Genomic DNA, 24,104 nt, shown 5'->3' with positions numbered 1-24,104 from the left:
GTTTAATACTGGGACATTTTCAATAATACAAAGTTCTAGAGCATTATGATATAATTTAAAGTTGGCAGAAAGTGTGTTAATAAATTGAGATGAGATTTTTCGGTTACTTACTTTGGGCAGTGGCCTGTGGTCTAGTGAATATGTTGTGTCTGGTTGTACCAGCGCCAACCTGAATCACACACCACCTGCCCATATTTCATGCATATCCTGTCTGTGTTCTCCCCAAAAAAGAAATACTGTTTCATTTTTGTTGCATTAATGTTAAAGATAAAGTTGGTATTTTCACCAAAGGTATTATTGTCACGTGTTACTGTCATGTATACAATATATAGTAAATAGCATTAACCCATTGCTGTATATGTTATAGGTTATGCTATGCTATCCAAGAGTATAGGTAAAGTTGAATATAACACAGAATTAACCGCTGAAGTCAAGGAAGAAATTCAGAGACGTTTTGTTCAGTTTCAAAAGGTTTTCCTGCTCAGAGGTAAATTATTATTATTATTATTATTATTATCTTTTTATATATATATATATATAAATCACATATTATTTATGAGTTTTGTTCCTTTATTATAGTTTATGCTCCGTTTGAGTGTCCAATTCTGATACATTATTGCTACTTTACTCTATGGTCTTCTCTTCCTGGCAAGGTTATCATAATGTTAATTGGCTTTTCAAGTTCACCTGAAGTTAGCTGACAAAGAGGAGAAGTTAGGCATGAGGTTCTAATTCATATTTTGATGCTGCCATGGATTGTCATAAGAAGAAGAAGCCCGTGAGCTAAATTTGACCATATTTAGAAAACACCCAATAACAATAAAAAGTTAAAAATAATACTCATTTAAAAAAACACAATGACGTAATTAAAAAACAATTGATGTGCAGCTGACCTGGATGGATGCTCGATTGATGAGCTCCATGCATACACTTGATATTTTAGCGATTTCTAGCAATCCTAGAGCTGGGAAAATGCAGCTTTCAAGTCATCACTCGCTATTGGCCACAAAACAAAAAAACAAAGCCAGGTAAGCCCAAGCTGGGTATGAACATTGGCAAACTTTTTTTGCCAAGTGCATGGCGCATATGGACCCAAGATCGCTGCCAATCTCAAGAATTTCTCGGACTCCTCAGAGGACCTCACCCTGGACGTGGGTAGTAACAGGTAGTAGTGGGAAGCTGCACTCACTACAGCCACAGACTGCTCCAAAGAATGGAGATTCCGGGCCAGTGACAGCAGCGATGCTCAAAGACATGCTGGGCGCCCTCCAGAAATCAATTGAGGCAGACATGACCTTGCTGCGCATCAAACGTTTGCTGGCCACCTTGCAGCAGTAGAGACCTGCTTTGAACAACACACTCAATCCATCGCGGTACAAAATGCTTAAGAAGCAGCAAGAAATGTTTGAGCAGCAATAAAGGTCCAGGGTGTATTGGAGAATATTCCCACGACAGAGCTTCCACACTTGCTGCGCAGACTGATGGGAGTGCTACCTAAACAGGCCAGAAGTGTCACCTTCGATGGAGTCTTCATCTAGTGGTGTGGTTTGGTAACAGCACAGACAAGGCAGCAGCACAGGCTGCTCTGGAGGGGACTACTCCTTACAATTTCGAAAATATGGCCCTATCCTACTCAGACCTCTCGGGAGAGTCTTTACAATGGCAAAAATGGACGACTACCTTCACGGCCCTGCTTAGGGGCCACAACATCCGATACCGTTGGAGCTCCGAAGGTGTAAATGTGTACAGGCTAATGCCTGTTGCCCTGAGCTCTTTCATTCAACAGAGCTGCTTCTCAGCAGTACAGCAGGCACACTCCCCATAGCGATGCCACCTCGCTGTTTTACTTTTGGTCATATTATGAATGTCTTTATGAAATTTGTTTTCTTTTCTACTTGTTTTTGCTGGCCGTGGAGGGCCATATATGTTTGCATTTCTGAACATATGGTTTACACAACTGTAACAATAGCCTACTGTTTACCCCTCAGGGCCTGTCATTGGTAGAGCCACTTCGGACTAGTATCTAGCTATAAAAAAATAAAACCCTCGGATCACGGGCTGTATTCTCTGAGACATATTGTATTGTTGTATGTTTTTGCCGTGATTTACAAGCCTATTTTTGCATTGTAGTCGAATGCCTTCCCACTTTGGTGAGCAGTGCTTAAATAAAGAATAAAAAATAACAAATGATAGTTTGATGCAAAAAACAAACACTGTGACATATTGCTTTAACGAGATCTCCTACAGTTCAGTTTATTCTGAGCCGAGCCAGGGATATGTAATGTAAACGATATTTTTTACTTGAAGCATGTTGCGCAAAATTAAGCAATGTTCAAGTTTTTTTAAGTTAGGAAAGTACCTGGTAGCAGACTCCTAAACCATTAATATGAAAACTGAGATCAGGAAGCTGTGGCCATTAAAATCTTCCCATAATAGCGAGTGTGATGAAGTGCCCTTCGCCACTTGGTCCTGGAGAGGCCTGCTTGCCAGCCTCCTCCCCTGTGACTATGACTCTTTGATGAATTTGGCTTTAAAGCCCTTATTCTACCTTCAGACAGACTATTTATGTAGGTTGTTTTATTTCGCTTATGTTTTAGTCACCCTGTACCCATTATAGGTGCAGGGTGTGTGTAATGTAATTGTTTATAGTGTGTGTGTGTACTGTGAAATGTATTGCCTGCTCTCCTGTACTGCTGAGGTTTGCTACCAACTAGGTGGATTTGGCTATGGAGCTTGTCTAGTGCCCTCTGTTGGTAGCAACAGCAATATGCACTACCTGAATAGCAAGACTGGTTCATTTGCATATTTGGGTAGATTTGCATATTGCTAATTCTGCAGGCACGTGAGATATTTTCTGTTAAATATTGTCTCCCCCACCTCTTTAAAAATATGCCATTGTGTTATAATAAGTCACTGTATGTTGCCTGCTATGATTTGACTGTAATTTTATTGAGTTTTCACAGCAATGTTAATGTAATGACCATATGGGCTAGTCCCAAGTAAAATAAAGTTTTAGACAGTTCTTCTTGATCCCTCAAAATGTAGCCTTGTCTCGTTATTGGAGGGAGCTGTTACAATCACACTGGGGATTGCTATGCTCTGCATACTCTCCTGAGCTTGAATCACTTAGCTCTTTTAAGAGCTTGTTCCTGATACACTCTCCTTGGAGGAGAGGTCTTCCCCACACAGTCCTGGATGCTAGAGGTTCATACAGGGTGGAAGGAAGAGGTCTTTCCCACACGGTTCTAGAGGACAGAAGCTGATCCAGGGTGGAAGAAAGACGGCGAGACTCCAGTCAAGCTACGGCAGTTGCAAGGTCTGCGGTGGTTGTGGTGTCCAGTGCGGTGATTGTGGTCCTCGGCGCAAGCTAGGAAGCGTCCATCAACGGAGGGTACTCGGTCAGAGTACGGGGAGGTTCCGTTACAGCGTGACCTTGCTTTTTTTGTTGAACCTATGTGGTCTATTCAATGACATATGACCATGATCTCTCCGTTATCACAATTAGCAAGTATTGTGAAAAAAAATTCTGGCCTAAGTAACTGACTAATTTTTCAAGTATAAACAGCCATACTTGAAATCTAGTTAAAGGGTAATTCCATGTCTAGAATGCTTTTGACTGTATGTAATTAAAGCGGCTCTGTCACCTTCTGGGGTCTTTACATATTTTGCAAAGACCCTAGAAGGTGACTTCACTGCTTGGTGTTTGACGGCTGCGGGATGCATTCGAAGGTAAGCTTTATATACCTGAAGATGTCCCTCGTGGCCACAGTTATCAGCATCCAGCGGGTCCTCTTCAACTTTTGGTGCTTCATCTTCCATGAGTCCATGTCAGTGCTTTACTCTCATGCATGCAGTTAGTCCATAATTTGTGTACGTTTTGGGTTGGAATTCAGGAATAAGGCCGTATGCACCTGATTGCCTCAAATTAGTTTGGTCCCCCAAAAAAACTCCAGGTATAGAAGAGAGTATTCAAGCTGGTTGATTGACAGCTCAGGGAGGTGTCCCTTTGCTTTGTAAAACATTTTTAAAACGAGAGACCGCAGGGTCAGAATCGATGCACCATGCCAACTTCACTTTATTTCCAAAAGTAATTTTTGGTCATTTGTGATTAACGGAAGTTCTGCAGGGAGAATCGAACTGCTGGAGTTAATTTGTTCTATTGATTTATACTGATAGTTTTAATAAATTCTTGCTGTTCAGATCCAGAAGAGAGGGCGGCATCCAATGATTCCGAATGTGGTGTCAAAGCATTTGAAGGACAGAATGCAGTCACCGTGTCAGGTAATATATTATGTTGAAGACTGTACACTCAGTCCCTCACTGCTGTGCAATTACATTAATTATTTTAATTATTAAAGAAAGATCTGGATACATTGTCACATCTGCTGTTCAGATTTTAATTCCCTACAATTTGGATTTTATTAAATAGCTTCTTGAAAATGGCACGAATTTTACAGATCCACAAATGTGAAAAGAAAATCTTTTCTTAAACTAAAAACACATTCTAGCACCCCTTAATATCTGAAGTCTTACAACCCTGGGGACATAAACAACTGGCCAGGTTTTGAGAAGAGTATCAGTCTGGCTTCATTCAAATCACCCTGCAATCACTACTTTTCTAAATGTTTAAAATAACACTTGGAATGGTATGGCACAGTGTAAATTCACTGGAGCTATTTTAGTAGATTTTTAATACTATTTCAATGCTTTAGCTTAAAATCTCAGACAAGCACGGTGATTCATTTAACTGATTTATGTTCTCTTCTCACCCATCTTCTGCTGCACCCCAACCTGTCCTCTCTGCATTCTCAGGTCCACATCTTAAAGAACCAATATAGTCACCCTGACCTCTCCATCTCAATGAAGTGGTCTGGGATCAGTGGTCCTGTTATTTTAACTCTGCAATGTAAAACATAGCAGGTTTTCAGAAACCACAATGCTTACATTATAGAGTTTAATCCACCTCTACTAGCTGTCTGCCTGACAGCCACTAGAGGCGCTACCGTTGCACTGACCAACACAGTGCAGAAGCTCATAGGAAAGCATTGGATTCAATGCTAGGTTGAAAAAAAGACTTAAAGGGAAAGTAACAAAAGGGAGAATTCATAGCGAATTCAAAGAGATTTTTAAGTTTAGGTCAGAGCAGCCAAACTAAAAGCATAGCTGACAGAATATTTTTCCAGGTGGGCTACTAAGACCTTTAACCCCTTAAGGACACATGACATGTGTGACATGTCATGATTCCCTTTTATTCCAGAAGTTTGGTCCTTAAGGGGTTAAATTTGAAATGCACTGTGAATTCACCATGAATGATCCTATAAAGTCCATCAAGCTCAACGTTCAAACCCATTCTTTGTGCTGTTGATCCAAAAGATGGCAAAAAAAAAAAAAACAATTGAGAAAATGTTTTAAAGGTTGATCTTGCTCTCTTTGACTACATGCTTTTTATGTCCACGTTTAGCCGATCCAAGCACCCTTTTGCAAGCCCAGCTTATATTTGTTATAGGATGCTATCGACCTCTCTGATTTAAATGTGTTGAATGCCCTTTTCTTTTTTTTTTTTGACTGATCCTTTTGCTGAGCCTGGTCGGTTTTAATTTATTTTTTAAATCTTTGTTTCCCAATGGTATTTATTGAGAAAGACACTAACAGCTCTCATTTCAATTAGTAAATATCTACTAGTGAAAAATTGCAGCGAAATAATATTTTCTTCCTAGACATCAGTGGGAAACTGCAATACTCTTTGAATTTCTGCAGAAATATATCATAATGTATCTGAGATAACGCTGAAAGTTATTTATAAAGCTCTTGGCTTCTCAGGTAGCAGAAAGAAGACTATTTTCATAAATACATTTCTGACTTAGAGGAATTAAAATACATTTTTTTACGATTTTTTTTTTCTTCAATTATTGTTCCCTTTAGATTCGGCTATGGATAATTTCTTTCCTGTGGATGTTAATGAAGTTAAGGTTGACGAAGCTATTTCAGTGGCCAGCCTGCAGTTCCAGGTTGCCAAACAGCGATACTCCTCCAGCCAAGCTGTGCTATGGTGCCTTACACGTAAGCTGGATTTGGGTTTATTTACTATAACTAGATGCCTAGTGCCAGCTTGTGTATGGGGAGAGCTTAGAATTTCTTTATCTTTAGCACGACCTGTATTTCCACGCAGGATATTAGACAAATAAGAGCAGGGAAATTTACAGCCCTCCTGATAAACTGTGATTCCTATAACTCTCATCCAGCTGGACAATCTCATGCCTACAACAGACAAACACTTGCGGTGTGCTCAGTCTGGATGTAGTTCTATTAAAGGAAAATGATAGCGATAGGAATATAATCATGTACACCTAACGCTATAGTGTGCTGCTCCCTAGGCGGTTGTCCCGCACTCACCTGTTAGGAAAGCTATTTTGGCAGAAGTGCCGGTAGCGTCTGTCAGTGTGACCCTGCATCATTAATATTGTTGTTCCTGCGAAATTGCAATGTTTTCAGTTGCAGTGTAAAAACATAAGGGATATCGCACCCAGGTCACTTCATTGAGATTGGGTCTGGGTTCGTATAGTGTCTCTTTAACACAGAGCCTGTCCTACTCAACATTGTATAACATTGTCACAGAATTAATGTACATCGCACAATAAATCCATGCACACTCCATCAATGTTCATATTGTCATCGTTTATGGCTGCAGGTAATACCTGCCTCACCTTTGGCACTCCAGCTTCATTTCCCATGATACTTCACCAGCCATTCAGTCATATGGAATATAGATCTGCCCTTTATTTTCACTGTTTCTGGGGCTTTACAACCACTCAGCATTGCAACAAAATCACTGGACGTTTTGGAACTTTTTGTCCTTCAAAATCCTTCATTCTGTCGGCAATGCTCTCTGTGCCTAGCTTCTAGTATTACATATCTAATCCTCTTTTTCAAAGCAAACCTATGAATAATTAATGCGTTTTGTAACATAATTAGTTTATACAAAAATATTAAATAAATATAATATAACAGTGTGTCTCCCCACCTCAACTTGCTTTTTAGTAAATAATGCCCATTTCTGTAACATTCTGATGTGTGCATGATTTGTGGGCAGTGTAATACTTTGTACAACTCTTTCCTACCTCTGAAACAGTCCACAGAATACCCAACTCTTAGTATGTTTATACAGGGCCGGTGCAAGGATTTTTGCTGCCCTAGGCAAAAGAAAAATTTGCTGCCCCCCATGTGACATCACAATGCCCCACCCATATGATCTGCCATATGAACTAACGCCAGTGCTGCACACTGTGTTTACATTAAAAAGCCTGCAAGGACAGGCTATAGACACCGGAACCACTTCATTAAGCTGCAGTGGTTCTGGGGACTATAGTGTCCCTTTAATGTGAGGTTAATTAGAGATTAGTGTCACTAATAATATACTAGATTGCCTACTTACAACCAGATGAGGATGGTGATGGGCACTGGCTGCAGTTTGGCTCCACTGGTCTGGTGTAGAACCGGATCTCTGGAGGCTGTTTGTAACTACGGTCACAAAATTCAATGTTCTGGGAGATCAGGAAGCAGCTCCATGTTTTGAGGCCCCTTACACAGCTCAAGGTCTGGGCCCCAGGGCCTGACGGTGAGTATGCCCATAAGGACCACCCATAAGTCCACCTATATGTTCCACCCATTAAATTCGCTCACAGGGAGTGTAGTGTGTAGGGGATGTGTTATGTGTTATTGTAGAGGATCTAATGTGTTTGCTTATGGAATGTAGTGTATAGGCATACCAGTTTGTGTAGATGATGCAGTGTGTTTGTGTGTAGTGGAAGCAGTGTGTGTTTGTGTATAAGGGATGTATTGTGTGTTTCTGGTTGTGTGTAAGGGATCCATTGTGTGAATCTGTGTTTGTATGCATAAGTGATGCAAGGTGTGTGTCTGTAAGTGTGTGCATTGAGTGTGTGTAAGAAATGCATTGTGTTTCTGTGTGTATGTAAGAGAAGCAGTGTGTGTGTGTGTTTGCATGTGTGTGTGTAAGGGATGCATTGTGTGTGTGCGCGTAGTGTGAAAGAGCTCTCCCTTCTGTCCCTTAGAGCTCTCCCCTGCCCCTTAGTGGCAGTGGTGTATCCTGGTTTTGTGCTGCCCTAGGCAGGACAAAACTCAGGCGCCCCCCTCCCACCCACGCCACCCTCACCCAACCCTCCCCCCCCCACCCGCGCCACCCCCACCGAACCCTTCCCCCGTCCCGCCTTCTAAATACACACACACACACACACATTCACTGACAAATACGCATACACTAGGTAACAGAAACACACTCACTAGCAGACACACACACAGTCTAACAGACACACACACAGTCTAACAGACACACACTTACAGACACACACACTGACATACACACACACACACACAGACCCACACACATACAGACATACACACACACACACATACAGACATACACACACACACACACATACAGACATACACACACACACTAACAGACACACACACAGACACACTAACAGACATACACACACTAACAGACATACACACACTAACAGACATACACACACACAAACTAACAGACACACACACAGACCCACTAACAGACATACACACACTTACAGACATACACTTACAGACACACACACACACACACACACTAACAGACATACACACACACACTAACAGACATACACAGACATACAAACACACTCAATCACTCACATATTTAATACATTTTTTTTTTTTAATTTAACCCCCCCAGCCTCCTTACCTTTGGGAAAGCTGGGGGGGGGGGGGATATCTGTCTCCCTGGTGGTCCAGTGGCTGCTGGGAAGTGCGGGTAGGTGGGCGGCCGGCGAGGGAGCACTTCCTCTGAGCGGTCTGCTCAGCTCCCTCGCGCGCCGCAGAGTGATGCTGGGAGGCGGAGCCGGAATATGACGTCATATTCCGGCTCCCAGCCTCACTCTGCGGCGCGCGAGGGAGCTGAGCAGACCGCTCAGAGGAAGTGCTCCCTCGCCGGCCGCCCACCTACCCGCACTTCCCAGCAGCCCGCCGGCCGCCCAGCATGCCTTGTTAGCCGCAAGGCTAACAAGGCATTTGCCCTGGGCATTTGGGGGCGGCTTTTTTTGCCGCCCCCTGAAAAATGCCGCCCAAGGCAAATGCCTTGTTTGCCTCGCGGCAAATACACCCCTGCTTAGTGGTCTCTCCTCTCCCCCCACCCTCCCCTAGGGGTCTCTTCTCACACCCACCCACCCTCCCTGTGTTCTTCTCACCTCCCCTTCTCCTCCCCCCTCTCCTGTGTTCTTCTCACCCCCCTGTGTCTTCTCACCTCCCCCCGTGTTCTCCTCACCCCTCTCTCTCTGTGTTCTCCTCACCCCCCTCTCCCTGTGTTCTTCTCACTCCCCCCTCCCTGTGTTCTTCTCACCTCCCCCTCTCCTCACCCCCCCTGTGTTCTTCTTACCCCCTCTTCTTCTTACACCCCCTCCCCCTTCTTCTTACACCCCCTCCCCCTTTCTTCTTACTCCCCCACACCTCTTCTTCTTACTCCCCACCCCTCTTCTTTCTCCTCCTCACCCTTCTTACTCCCCCCTCCACTTGTTTTCTTTGTAAGTCCCCACCTTCCCTCTTCGTCTTCTTCCCCTCTCCCCCAGTTCTCCTCCTAACCTCCCCTTCCTGTAGCGTGGCCGAGCTCCTCTCCGGTCCGCGGTACAGGAGTTTCTGTTTCCTGTGCCCGGCCGGACTGACAGGAAGTGCAAACTCAATGTGCACTTCCTGTCAGTCCAGCCGGGACCGCGGACCAGAGAGCAGCTCGGCCACGCTACAGGGAAGGGGAGGTGAGGCAGTGCGGCAGCAGCCTGAGCGCTCTCTATAGAGCGCTCAGGCTGCTGCAGCATTTAAAGGGCCGGCGATGGGGGCGCAGGGCGCCCCCTCCTATATGGCGCCCTATGCGGCTGCCTAGTTCGCCTTATAGGAAGCGCCGGCCTTGTGTTTATATTAAAGGCACACTGTAGTCAGCAGAACCACTATAGCTTAATGTAGTGGTTATGGTGTCTATACCCTGTCCCTGCAGGTTTTTTTTTTTTTTTAGAGATACGGCAGTGATTACATTGCTGGCTAGTAACACATTTGGCAGCAGGCACTCAGACGGCCACTAGAGGTGCTTCCTTGTCCAGTGTGCTGCATCTACGCACTGCATGGATGCGCTGAACGTTTCTCATAGAGATGCATTGATTCAATGCATCTCTATGAGGAGATGCTATTTGGCCCATCGTGGTGATTGACAATCTCAGCCATGGAGGCGAGGCCAGGATTAGTCAGCCGAGGCGAGACCAGCAAAGTGTGGGAGAAAAGGTTAGTAAAATCATCTTTCTAGTTCTATCAGAACTGGGCTGGGGATCTAACCTGCCATACCAGGGCCAGAGTGTCAGGAATACATATTGGTTCATTTAAGTTATGTGATATTGGCATACCGTAACCCACACGTGTTGTGAATATGTTATACAGTCACTAAAGTCACAGAAATGAAGAATAATATGGTGTCCTAAAGACTTCTTTTTTTTAAACTTTCATTTTTTTTTGGTATTTTTACAGCTGGCAAATTGTATACTTGTCTAGCCAGTATTTCATCAATTTTTGAAAGACCACTTCCAGCAAGCTGTCACAAAGTGTGAATCATCTCATGCTGGCTCTGCGTACTGCACATATTAACAAAGAGGTTCAGGCACTTTGCGTTCTTTTTTGGAGACTGTAATGGTCACATTGCAGTCTTATGCTGTGACCTTTATCTAGATAACGGTCACGGCACGTGACTGGAACATTCCCTTTGATCGTGATGTTCCGTTATAGTCTGCAAAAAAGAACACTGAGTGTCTGGACATCTTTGCTAATTTGTATCTGCGAGTTGTGGGAGAAGTGGCCACCCCCATAGTCTAGACCACTTTTTTGTTTTTTGAGATTATTTATGTGACTGAACTGAAGTGCAGTTCTTTCCCTTCGCTTTTCTGTCTACTGTACATGGCTGAGAGTTGGACTTATTCTGTTGGCTTGATCAGTCTTCAGATCTCCTTTGTAATCAGGTGAAACCGGTGTCCCAAATATCTGCGTGATGCTATGGAATCAGCAGGAACTAAAATCCCCGAGGAATATTTCCAGTGCTGAGAAGAACCGGTGTCTTTTTATGAGACAAAATATGGTTCAAACTAGATAATTCTACTCGATAAAGTGTCCACTGAGTCTATATTGCCACCTTGTTAAAAATTCTATAGATAGAATGGACCAGTCACCAAAAGTGAAGGTGTAACAGTAAACATGGTCTATATTTTATGATAACTCACTTTAGAAATATTTTGTTTGGATAGAATTTAGATATTCCTAAATAAATCTTGCAGCACCGTTTCCTGTACTTACACCCGTTCTGTCTTCTGCACCCATAAAATTATAAAAATTATGAAAATCAAGACAAACTGATAATATATGTACCTAAAGTTTCATGCTGTAAGTCAAATAATTTGAAATGTTATCCAATAATATTGTATTGAGACCTTAGTGGGAAAACCATTTTTATTAATGGTGAGACCTGGAGATTTCTAAAGTTTGAATTTTGGGAATGTTATCAATACAGTAATTAATCACACTCTTATAAATATGCCTGCTTATTTATGTGTAGGCTATATTTCTATTTAATGTGAATGTAAAAGTCCCGCGCTGTGCCTTATTTCAGGATGTTTAGAAGAAGAGTCCTGGTGCCGTCTGGCGGACTTACAAGACACCAGAAATGGATATTACACTTGTATTATTTACCCAGAATCACATCAATGTAATAACACCGTCGATCTAGCACCAAATAGTTGTGACATCACATTGACCAACAAACCACACCGTCTGTATCACAAAAAAGGTTAGTAGTTAGCAAACTTTACAAAAACTACAAGTTATTTAATTAATTGAATATTTTGTTCTTAACTATTCTTTTCAAACTTTCTTCTTTATTCAGAGAGCTTGGGTAACAAAGTAAAACACTTTTACACATATTTACCGTACCAGAAACTATCAGCAATATCTGTAAGAAACAAGATTAGTATGACTGGGACAAGTGTGGCGAAAGGGTAAGATATAAAAAAATGCAAAAATGACTTTTTGATGATGTAAAAAGAAATGACCATTTATGGAATGAATTCCTCCGTTATCGATGGTCATTGTCGGAGCTGTGCAGATATTATACAACAAAGACCAATGATTAGACATTAAACCCTTCTCTCAAGAGTAAATCGAACTTTTCTTGTGACATGGAGAGCACAGTGAGCACATACAATTAGGACAAAAGAGTGGTTTAAATTGTAGACCATAGTTGAGGATCCCTAAAAAATATAACATTTTATCAATAAATGTAGATTTTTTTTCATTAATCTATTAATTCTTTGCAGAAATGTAAGGGAATAAATAGCTACATAATATAAAACTAATAAAGGGAAAAAGAGACGAAGAATATATTTATATACTATGTATATATTTTTAAAATATATAATATATAAACTTAGATTATTTTTTTTTTTATTGCTGGTCCTCCTGCTTATCTCTCTATTGCACATATTTAATTTCATCTGTGGATAAAGTAAATATTTATTGGCCGTGCCCAGCGATCAATAATATTTTCTCCATCAACCATCTCTTTTTTTTTTTGCACAGCCGTCGGAGTTCTGAATACTGAATGTTGAGCCAGTCGGGTGGTTGGGCTGCTCGGGTATTCTTCTGTATGGTTCTTCAGAGTACACGTGATCGGTACAGATTTGGCCGAATCACAAATCCGCCAAATCTAAATACACAAAACTTATGTATAGACTGATTTGGCATGCACAAGTTTAAAGAACACTATAGTCACCTGCTTAATGAAGCAGTTTTGGTGTATAGAACATGCCCCTGCAGCCTCACTGCTCAATCCTCTGCCATTTAGGAGTTAAATCCCTTTGTTTATGAACCCTAGCCACACCTCCCTGCATGTGACTTGCACAGCCTTCCATAAACACTTCCTGTAAAGAGAGCCCTATTTAGGCTTTCTTTATTGCAAGTTCTGTTTAATGAAGATTTTCTTATCCCCTGCTATGTTATTAGCTTGCTAGACCCTGCAATAGCCTCCTGTATGGGATTAAAGTTCAATTTAGAGATTGAGATACAATTATTTAAGGTAAATTACATCTGTTTGAAAGTGAGACCAGTTTTTTTTTCACGCAGGCTCTGTCAATCATAGCCAGGGGAGGTGTGGCTAGGGCTGCATAAACAGAAACAAAGTGATTTAACTCCTAAATGATTGTGAATTGAGCAGTGAAATTGCAGGGGAATGATCTATACACTAGTAATTTAGGTGACTATAGTGTTCCCTTAATGAATATTATTAGATGTAGCATACATATAAAGACAAACTGTCATAGTACATACACAGTACAGTAGTAATATAGGGTCAACAAAGAATCAAGTCTATCAGGTTTGAACATTTACACATCTCTGTTTCTGCTGTTGACGCAAAAGAAGGTGAAAAACACATTTTGAAGCTACCTCCTATCGTACCAAAGAATGGGGAAAAAAAATAATCTTAACTCTAAAATGGCAATCATATTTCTCCTTCGATCTCCAAGTGATTATTAAACATTTTAGTTAGTATATTGTTGCACATTCAGGTTTAAAAAAAACAAAAAAACATTTGGTTTATAAAAAAACCTACAAAACAACAACTCTAGAGAATATGATAAAAAACAAAAATCTCTCCTCGCATTGAATTCTACATCTTGTACTGTTCTTATCAACTTGTATTAAGTTTGAGTGGGTGACCTCCTGGTCTATGTACAGTTCTAGTAGTGAGTAGGTTACAAGAAAGCTGTTTTCATTTCTCCTTTAAGAAGCTTTTTTTAAGTTAACATTTTAGTTTCTGTAAATATAATCTTTAATGCACCTAATTACTTTTATATTTCATATTGGAACTTTTGTACAGTTCCATAACATCCATCTTTAAAACACGTGCCCAAATTTGCTTTTGGGGATTTTACCTGTGTTTTATACAAAGACACAGTTATGCTTTCATTATATGAAATAATATAAATTTATTAGGGGTGTTAAAGGACCGTTATGGCCTTTGTAATTGATGACTGAACATATTCTATTTAAAGATATTTGCAGATACTACTTGCTTAAAAGTATTTGTGATAAAACTGCTGGTAACTTTGGGAATGTAGATTTCGTAAATGTGAGCAGAATGAAGATATTATTACTGTAAGTGGGTGTAGTGCAGTTGTTTCGTGAATGTATGCATCCATACTGTAAAGATGTTGCATACAATACCCAATTCATACCCTAAGTAAAATTAAAACATTAATGGGACGGTGAAGGTACTGATACTATCTACAGTCACCATTCTTGAGGCAGTAAATCTGACCAGGAATTTATTTCTCTGTTGGGCAAAAGCCACTGCACTTACTACAGTCATGAAAGTAAATTTGAGTCTAAAAATGAATAGAAAGAATGCAAAGTGTATATTTGAGAATCTTTCTGAATGCTTAATGTGTAACATGATGACCATGGAACAAACAAGTTGTGCTTTGTGTTTTGCATTTAGATTTTTTGAGTGTGAACTCCACTGTGATGCCGATCCCTGTTGTAAAGGATTTGGATATTTTGAAACATCCCAGGTGACAGGTGCGTGTCCCTTTGTGTCCATACGTACTGTCATTTTAACCTTAGCCTGTATTCTATTTAATAATTATAAGACGCTTGTTTCAATGTATGACGTGGAAAGTTTTCAGTATAAAATACAGAATTCCCTTCAAAATTACCCGGTGCATCGTGAAAATAAATAAATACATTTATATAAGAGTGTGAGAAAACATAATGTACAAAAATCCAGTTGGAGTGGTTCCTCCAAACCTCATTAATCTGTGGACAAACGAATCATTCCATTGTGTATTTATATCAGTGAATATGACTCCACCTTTCGAGCTCGGGTGGATCCACTTGTTTTTGCGTGGATTTAAAGAAATTTGGTTCAGACGAACTGCTCCAAAGAATAATTTGCACAAGTCTACACCAAACTGGGAAATGACTCAGCCAATCATGATGTTCACTTAACATTCTATAGTGCTGACTTGCTCGTAAACACCTACCAAAGCAAGAAATTAAGTAGCAAGTCAACTTTTGCACAAGTAGACTTTTGGCACCTTTTCCCCTTCCTTTTAGGGTTTTCCTGGTAATTTTCAGTTTGGTTTGGAATTTTATGAACTGAACCAAATTTCAAACCAAACTAAATTTCAGAACTTTGAACCAAACAATTTGCAAGAACGATAATTTTTCACCCTTCCAGTCTATGCACAAGTTGAACAAGATCGATCTTCCTAACCAGGAAGTTCATCCACCAGGCTGTCAGCAGTGAATGTAGAGCTCCAAGCTCCAAATGTAAGTTTAGCTCACAAGATAAATTTCTTTGAAAAAAAACAAAAAAACACTAACGGGGTCCTTGTTCCATAATCACTTCAGCCAATGGAACTGATTTTTACGTTTAGGCTGACTCTATAACTGTGGCTATGTATATCATCCATACATTCTGACAAAATATAGAAGAAAAGTCAAACTAAAAACTGATGGGCTGTTTTTATATTTTTTCTTTTAACCCTGATTGCTAAAATATGCCATATGTAATGCAAAAATGTACAAAAACCATGTCACTTTAAAAAAAAAAAAAAGCAACACTACACTCTATTCAAGAGAACACAAATTATCATGACCTTGCAAAATAAACATATTGAAAATTTAGTAATGTGTGTGATGGAATAGCTATTAAGGATTCCTGAGAAATGTGTGGAGATTTAAATTCCTAGCCAGTGCTACAGAAACATTATAGATTCCTACATATCGACAAATTCTGAAGACAATGAACGAATTTCGAATTAATGCGGTCGGAATTTGGTGTTCCTGAGTGAATGTGCAACAATTGCCCGGATGCATTCGGTGTCTAAATTAAAATCAGTAATATCACATTCGAATCCTATACAAAGTATAGCGGACAAATAACCAGCGGAAAAGGTTTTAAAAAACGCCAACGCTTGGTAGCCTGCTGTCCTATTAATAAATAAGTAATCCTATGGGGGAAGAGTCTCACTTGGCTTACTAGTCAACCAATCAGAGTGCTCTTACTTACTTTTTGAGGTGAGGAGGTAACCCCTAGCCACCTGGTGGAGGGGGGGCAATGACCTGTCCTCCCCTCCCATTGTATAGTTACTTAGGCACCCACCCAGCACCTATAGGTAGGTGTTGGAGGGGCACTATCTCCCCCCCCCTAAATATTAACTCAGATATGACATACGGAAGTCCCCCATATATTGTTATTAAATATCTCCATTTGCTGGACACAGTTGTGGATTAAAGGCTGCATGGCAGGTGGGAGCTAAAGCAGGTACAATACCTCCACTATGGTAATATGGAGATCTTATTGACCTCCATTGGATTTTTATTTATGAATTCATTACTTTTTCATTACTTTTATTTACTTTTATTTAACCCTTGTGCTGCAGAGTTTTTTTTTCTTAGTTTTTTTTTTTCTTTTTTTTACGATTTGCACAAGCAGCCAGCGGCCAAATTGTTCAGATTTTTTTTAAGACTCCAGTTCCGAATTTGTGAGTTTCGGTCCGGCTATCAGCAGTCCGACGGCAATTGGTCTGGATGAAATCTGGGACATATTCAGGCACATATGGGGCCCGATTTACAAAATCTGGACATTGTTAAATTACAAGAACAATGTTCAGATTTTGGAATCCGAACGTCAAATTCATATATTCTGCTAGGGAAGTAGGGTATATTGCTTCTAGGAAGTTGAATCTAATTAGTTGTGTAGAATGCTTAAACATTTCTATACAGATGGTGTAGGCAAATATGGGTGACAATGAATAAAAATAGTTATAATGTAACCGCAGAATTAGCTAGAAATTTACAAGATGCTTTTTTAAAAAGAATTAAATCAGGAATTTAAGAAAATTTCCTCTAAAATAAAGCACAATAATAATGATCACCTGGCGGTAAGGTAAATTAATATGCAGTTTGATTTGGTGATAAAATAATACCTTAAGGACATGAATGGCCAGAGACTCACAAAAATTTTATTTGAAAGAGAGCAAACCCATCTTTTAACTAAAGGTATTTTTGGAAGCCTGATTGAAATTTAATCGCCATGATAATGTAGACGCTAGCAAAAAATATGCAACTTTTTTTAGCTTTGTAAAAATCTAATAATAGCGACTCCTAAAAAATTTGCAGATTACATCAGCCGTGATGTTTGACTGCATTATGGCTGCAAAAGCATTATGGGTGATGTAGTTCTCAACATCTGCAGTGTCGAAGGTTGCCTACCGATGCGAGAAAGCTTGGCACTGTGCATGTCTATGACTAGTGGGTATTTTACAGAGAATGTGTCTTTGACAATGATGTTTTTTTCATCTTTTATAGGGAAGGAGGTTTTATGTTTAACCCTCGGAAGTCTGGGTATACAGTCCTGCAGTAGCCAAGAAAGAAGTTCATGGCATGTTACAAACTGCAGCTCCTTGTCTAATGTTGCAGAGACTCACCCGTATGGGTGGTACCAGAAGCCAGGTGAGAAATCAGCCCAGTATCAGCCAATTTGTTATTTTGGTCCTTTTGAGTAAGTTACATCACCTGGGAGTACTGGCATCATTTTTGAACGAATGCCAAACCTTCAGCAACAAGCTAGTAGCTATGCTACTTTCACTCATAAACATATGAAAAAATATATATTGTGAGGGAAAGAGTCTTAAACGGTGCTTAACCCAACTGGAGGGTCCTAGCTCTGACAAAAGTCTTTAATTGGTAGACAATAAATGAATGGGAGGACTGGAAGTACAGGCCATGTATAAAACTTTTTTTAAATGTTATAATATAGATAATGCATAAAAATATTACCGTATATACTCGAGTATAAGCCGAGTTTTTCAGCACATTTCTTTGTGCTGAAAAACCCCAACTCGGCTTATACTCGAGTCAGTGTCTGTATGATGGCAATTTACATTGCCATAATACAGACTGGGGGCTGGCAGCGAGCACTTACCTCTCCTGCAGCTCCTGTCAACTCCCTCCACCTCCGCGCCAGTCCTTTCAGCACCTTGGTCAGCTCCCAGTGTAAGTCTCGCGAGAGCCGCGGGGTCATAGTGCGGCTCTCGCGAGACTTACACTGTGAGCTGACAGGGGAGCTGCACGGACCGGCGTGGAGGAGAAGGAAGCTGACAGGAGCTGCAGGAGAGGTAAGTAAACTCTCAGCCAGCCCCCCTCCTCCCCCCCTGAACTGCCAATGCCACTGGACCACCAGGGAAGGAGAGCCCCCCTCCCTGCCATGTATCAAGCAGGGAGGGTGTACGAAAAAATTAATACAAATATAAATAATAATGATAAAAAATAATAATAATAATAAAAAAATAAAAAATTATTTAACAAAAATAATTATTAAAAAAATAATAATAAAAATGCCCACCCCCCACCAAGGCTCTGCAACACACACACACACACACACACACACACACACACACACACACACACTGCATTCATACACACACACTGCACTCATACACACTGCATTCATATACACACACTGCATTCATACACACACACTGCACTCATACACACTGCATTCATACACACACTGCACTCATACACACACACTGCACTCATACACACTGCATTCATACACACACACTGCACTCATACACACTGCATTCATACATACACACTGCATTCATACACACACACTGCATTCATACACACACACACTGCACTCATACACACTGCATTCATACATACACAGTGCATTCATACACACACTGCACTCATACACACTGCATACACACACTGCATTCATACACACACACTGCATTCATATACACACACTGCATTCATACACACACTGCATTCCTACACACACTGCACTCATATACACACACACACTGCATTCATACACACACTGCACTCATATACACACACTGCACTCATACACACACACTGCACTCATACACACATACTGCACTCATACACACATACTGCACTCATACACACACACTGCATTCATACACACACTGCATTCCTACACACACACTGCACTCATACACACACTGCACTCATACACACACACTGCACTCATACACACTGCATACACACACTGCATTCATACACACACACTGCACTCATATACACACACTGCATTCATATACACGCACTGCATTCATACACACACTGCATTCCTACACACACACTGCACTCATATACACACACACACTGCATTCATACACACACTGCACTCATATACACACTGCACTCATACACACACACTGCACTCATACACACACACTGCACTCATACACACATACTGCACTCATACACACATACTGCACTCATACACACATACTGCACTCATACACACACACTGCATTCATACACACACACTGCACTCATACACACACTGCACTCATACACACACACTGCACTCATACACACACTGCACTCATATACACACACTGCATTCATTATATACACACACTGTAAATAAATATTCAATTAATATAATTTTTTTAGGATCTAATTTTATTTAGAAATTTACCAGTAGCTGCTTTATTTCCCACCCTAGTCTTATACTCGAGTCAATAAGTTTTCCCAGTTTGTTGGGGTAAAATTAGGGGCCTCGGCTTATATTCGGGTCGGCTTATACTCGAGTATATACGGTACAATAAAATGCCCAAGTAAAGCACTGTTTAGTGGGTCCGATTGCTCTCGTGATCCAAACTAGACCTTCAGTCTGCAATTCTTGCACTGCAAAAAAAGATAATGAAGACAGATGCTGTGCTGTGTTACCGTGAGGTAACTCATAGTATCACCCTGCCATGGACCTCCTCCCCTACCAGACCGTACAGAAACCTAATACCAGCAGCAGTGAAAACGGTGCATGCTTGCAGCATGTGCAGATGAAACCAAGTGATGCGAATAGTAAGTAAATTAGCGGAGAGCTTTAGTAGGTATATTTTGACATGGAAGCTGGGCTTCTGAAAACATTGCGCTTGATTTTTTTGTTTCAACTCACTGATATTTTGATAAAATACACATTTCTGTTTAATCACTGCACAAACATTTTATAGATCCCTGCACCTGATGGTGTTACTTGGTGTGGGTAACAACCCCTGCAAACAAGTTTATAATCTAGGAGCAGACATGGCCCTCTAACTAGGCTGCCACCTAAGACATTGTGCTCTCTGTGGCCTTGTGGCTGCCTAACACGCCTTAGAACAAACTCAGGGCCCGACACTGGGAGGAGGCCCTTTGTGTTGCTGGATGAGGGGCCTCTCCCCACAGTCTGCCTGGGGGAGAGAGAGCCCATAGCCTCCAGACTGCAGCTCCGTTGGGTGAAGAGTTGCAGACCGTAAAATAGTTGTCAGTGAGCTTCGGCCAATCAGAGAATTGAAACAGGTTACCACGGCTACGCGATTACACTTCAAGTTCTGGAACTCACAAAACATCGTCCACATGGTCTGCAATTCTGTACCCGGTAGAGCTGCAGAACAGATAGCTAACCCACCGGACCACCAGTGAGAACACTGGACCACCAGGGAATAGATTACTGCAGAAAATAAAGGTTTTTCATTTTGGGGAGGCTGGTCATTGAAACATAGCCTCCTCACACACTGTCAGCAGTCAAATGATTTGTCTACAGCAGTCAACAATACAGTTTATGAGAGTTTTTGTAAATAATTAATTTCATAGATTTTTCTGTGACAGAATGGAATCATTTCTGATGCTGATTCAAACAAATTAAATCGAGACCTTTATCATGGACTGATATATTTTTGCATAAACATATTTGTGAATAAAATGCTTACTACAGGCAGTTAATAGTAATGTGTTTATCAAAAACTAGGTGCCCTCTACAAAACCAAATCCTTCCTAAGTCCCACAGTAAGGAAACAGATAGTGCAGCAAATGCTAATGCCGGTCATTGATTATTTAGTATATGCACCCGCACCGCAAAACCACCTTAATAAACTTAATTCGTTATATAATTCGTTCTGCCGCTATACCGTGACCCACCACTGTGACATGTTAAAAGAGCTAAACTGGCTATCACTGAATCCAGACGCACCCTTCATCATTCCAGCCTTGTGTTTAAGAGCATTTCTGCGAAGCTCCCACCCTACCTGAGTAGAATGCTCTCCCCAACTGTTCCCACCTCCTATAACCTCCGATCCAGTACTAGCACAATATTTAGCATACCGCAATACAAAAATAAAGTGGCTCGATCCTCATTTTCCTACAGAGCACCGCAATTATGGAATAACCTCAGGGACACAGTCAAATCTTCATTCAATCTAAAATCTTTTATGAGATCTATGGCAATGTACCCCAGCACAGAATGCACCTGTTGATGGATTAGTATTTTCTGGCTAATCTTACAAACAGATTGGCCATACGCAGAATACATAACGATCTGTACCTAACGTGATCTCATCCTGTGACACTGCTCATCTCTCATCCATGTCATGTGCTTATTGTAATAACCGTATAATGGATAACTTCATCATATCAATTCGGTCCTTAAATGATAGAACACTGATACTTTACTGCTTCAGCATTGGCAGATGATAATGACATGAAATGTATTTTGGTCCTTGAAGGGTTAATGTTATAACTTTGCTACTTAGCATATGTTAATATTTGTATTTATTCTGTTTGTTTTCTGTAGATGAAGAACAGCCAGTTACATCAGCCCTGTGCCCACCTACAGACCCTACACCCGAGGCCAAAGAAGGTAAGTGCATTAAGTAGTGTGCACTGAGAATCTAATGCAGGTTAGTGGCTGTATCAGTGACTGGAATATATACAGCACATACCTATATAAAGGAACATTTATTTTTCTATATTTTGGGGTGTTTTCTGAAAATTATATCCTAATACTGTTTACCGTTAGAAACCACAAATTTCACAAGTTAAACTTTTCTTCAATAAAAATAGACAATGAAAGGGACGGATTGCAAGCATTAAGAGTGACATCTAACTACATTTTAAATACATGTTACTGAGAGATTTTATGTGAGCGCTCTATATCTTAAATCCGTACAAGCGCCCCCTCATTCTGAACTTACTAACCACATTGTAAAATAGTGAAGTCCAGATACAAAACTGACAGTATGGCAGAAAGCTAAGTATTTTAACACACATTTTTTTCCTGAATACTTTCTGGATTGGCCTTACAACATTTTTGTTCTTAAAAGGCAATATTTTTATTGTGGTTTCCAAAGTAGATTTTTTCTTAACTCTTGTATTTATAATCTCTGGTGATATTTCTAGCCTGAGCTTTGAGTTCTAAATCCCCATGGTGCACTATATATATTTATATAGATAGATGCACACACACATTTGTGGGGCCTGTTTCGTAGTTTCTGGTTTGAAGTAAACAAGATTCTTTGCAAATGAAATTTGCAACACACTATGCAGAAGATTCCATTAGATTCCAGAGAGGTGCAGTTCTCTTAGTAGTGTTAGATGAATATGGTAAGAGAGTTGCTCCAACCCTTTTTAATTATTATTCATTTTTAGTTTAGATTGCCCTATTGGTTATTATGTACTTACCCCCCCCCCCCCCAACATTATTTAAAACATTCGATGCCTTCCATGTCCTTTCCTCTCATACAGAAACACCTTTCTAACTCTCTCAGAGTGCATGCGCGCATTCTGAGATGGAGGAAGTGGGGGTGGAAAGGTGGGGAGGACAGAGAGAAAAAGAATTTAAGAATTTATTGGACAGAATGCAGGGAGATGGGGAAGGGTGGAGAAGAAATGCACTGAGGGAGGGGAGATCTAGGCTTCACATTCTGTCTGTCACCAGCACACAGTGCGCATTGACAACAGATGTTATTTTATTTACAGATTCGTACCACCATTACCAATTGTGAAAGCAGAAGTGGTCATGGTGGTTGGAGAAATCCTTTAGTTTGCTACATATAGAATAGCCATGTTTTTATAGATCCAATAAAACCAGAATACATGTAAACGTGCTTAAGAATAGCACTTGTTTTTACATCTGTATATATTTCAATGTTTACATTTCTATGATTTAGTGGGGAGAATATCTTTTGGTACTTAGTGAGATTTAATTTAACCTCTTTACTACCAAAATAGAGTGTAAACATTTTTTTCATGTGTTTTGCAATATGAAATTTAGTCCATAAAGCCTCACTCACCCTCTTTTATTTACTAGTTATGATTACCAGCCCGTGTAGAGGAATTGATTTCTCTGCCAGAAGCCAAAAAGTCACTGATATGCCTGTACATTTGCTTAAAGTGTCTGCTCACCCTCTGCTTCCAGACGGTACAGGAAGTTTCAATGGGTTATAAGACTCCTACTGTTATGGAAAAGAAAGGAGTGAAATTAACAAAAAATGAAAAAAGTAAAAAAGAAAAGTAAAAAAGAAAAAGTACTATTATTGCTCAATAGTAAGCAGGGGCCTTCGAAGGGACACGGATGTCCCGAGCGCGCAGCCCGTTCACTGCCGATCAAGCTGACTGATCACATGTTTGCCTGCTGCTGATCAGCTGTTTCACCTCATTAGGAGGATTTCGTTGCAACACAATTATTAAATCAAGAGGGTTCTCCTCTCTACTTTGCCTACGTCTTACCCTCACTACAACCAGGGAATACCCTTCTATTGCTACAGTCCATCCCCGCGAAGACATTATGAACGCTGGTGAGATCCACCCATACTTTCAACATTTTTCAGTGCACTATTTTTCAGAGTTGGACTGCCTCATATACAGCCTTGCCCTGTTTTTGTCCTTTGTTCTTTTTTTCTTTCCTTTTTTGTGTGATTTTTTTTTACTATTGAGCAATAATAGTACTTTTTCTTTTTTACTTTTCTTTTTTCATTTTTTTCATTTTTTGTTAATTTCCTAGGCCTAGCAATACCACAGCAGGTAGTGGATCCATCTAAGAAATTTCTTCACTGCACGCATTAGAGATCAGGACTGTGATTAGTTGTAAATAGTAGTAGTCAATATCATGAACTTGAGCTTTGTGTATGATACCTGAATTTATGACGGGT

General features: G+C 40.4%; 1 protein-coding gene across 1 annotated transcript in view; it reads left to right on the top strand.

The window, feature by feature from the left end:
* The window catches only part of TG (thyroglobulin), a 262,451-nt gene that overhangs the window by 80,515 nt on the left and 157,832 nt on the right, over positions 1–24,104 (top strand). Inside the window, exons 27-34 of the mRNA XM_063451042.1 lie at positions 368–487; positions 4,201–4,281; positions 5,923–6,060; positions 11,705–11,881; positions 11,978–12,089; positions 14,588–14,667; positions 17,464–17,607; positions 21,749–21,814. Of these exons, the coding sequence (XP_063307112.1) occupies positions 368–487; positions 4,201–4,281; positions 5,923–6,060; positions 11,705–11,881; positions 11,978–12,089; positions 14,588–14,667; positions 17,464–17,607; positions 21,749–21,814 (918 nt within the window). The remainder of the gene's footprint in view (positions 1–367; positions 488–4,200; positions 4,282–5,922; positions 6,061–11,704; positions 11,882–11,977; positions 12,090–14,587; positions 14,668–17,463; positions 17,608–21,748; positions 21,815–24,104) is intronic.

This window comes from Pelobates fuscus, chromosome 4, assembly GCF_036172605.1.
Source record: "Pelobates fuscus isolate aPelFus1 chromosome 4, aPelFus1.pri, whole genome shotgun sequence".
In the NCBI taxonomy this organism is placed as follows: Eukaryota; Metazoa; Chordata; class Amphibia; order Anura; family Pelobatidae; genus Pelobates; species Pelobates fuscus.
The sequence above is the reverse complement of the archived record's forward strand: the minus strand, read 5'-3'. Positions and strand labels throughout refer to the sequence as shown.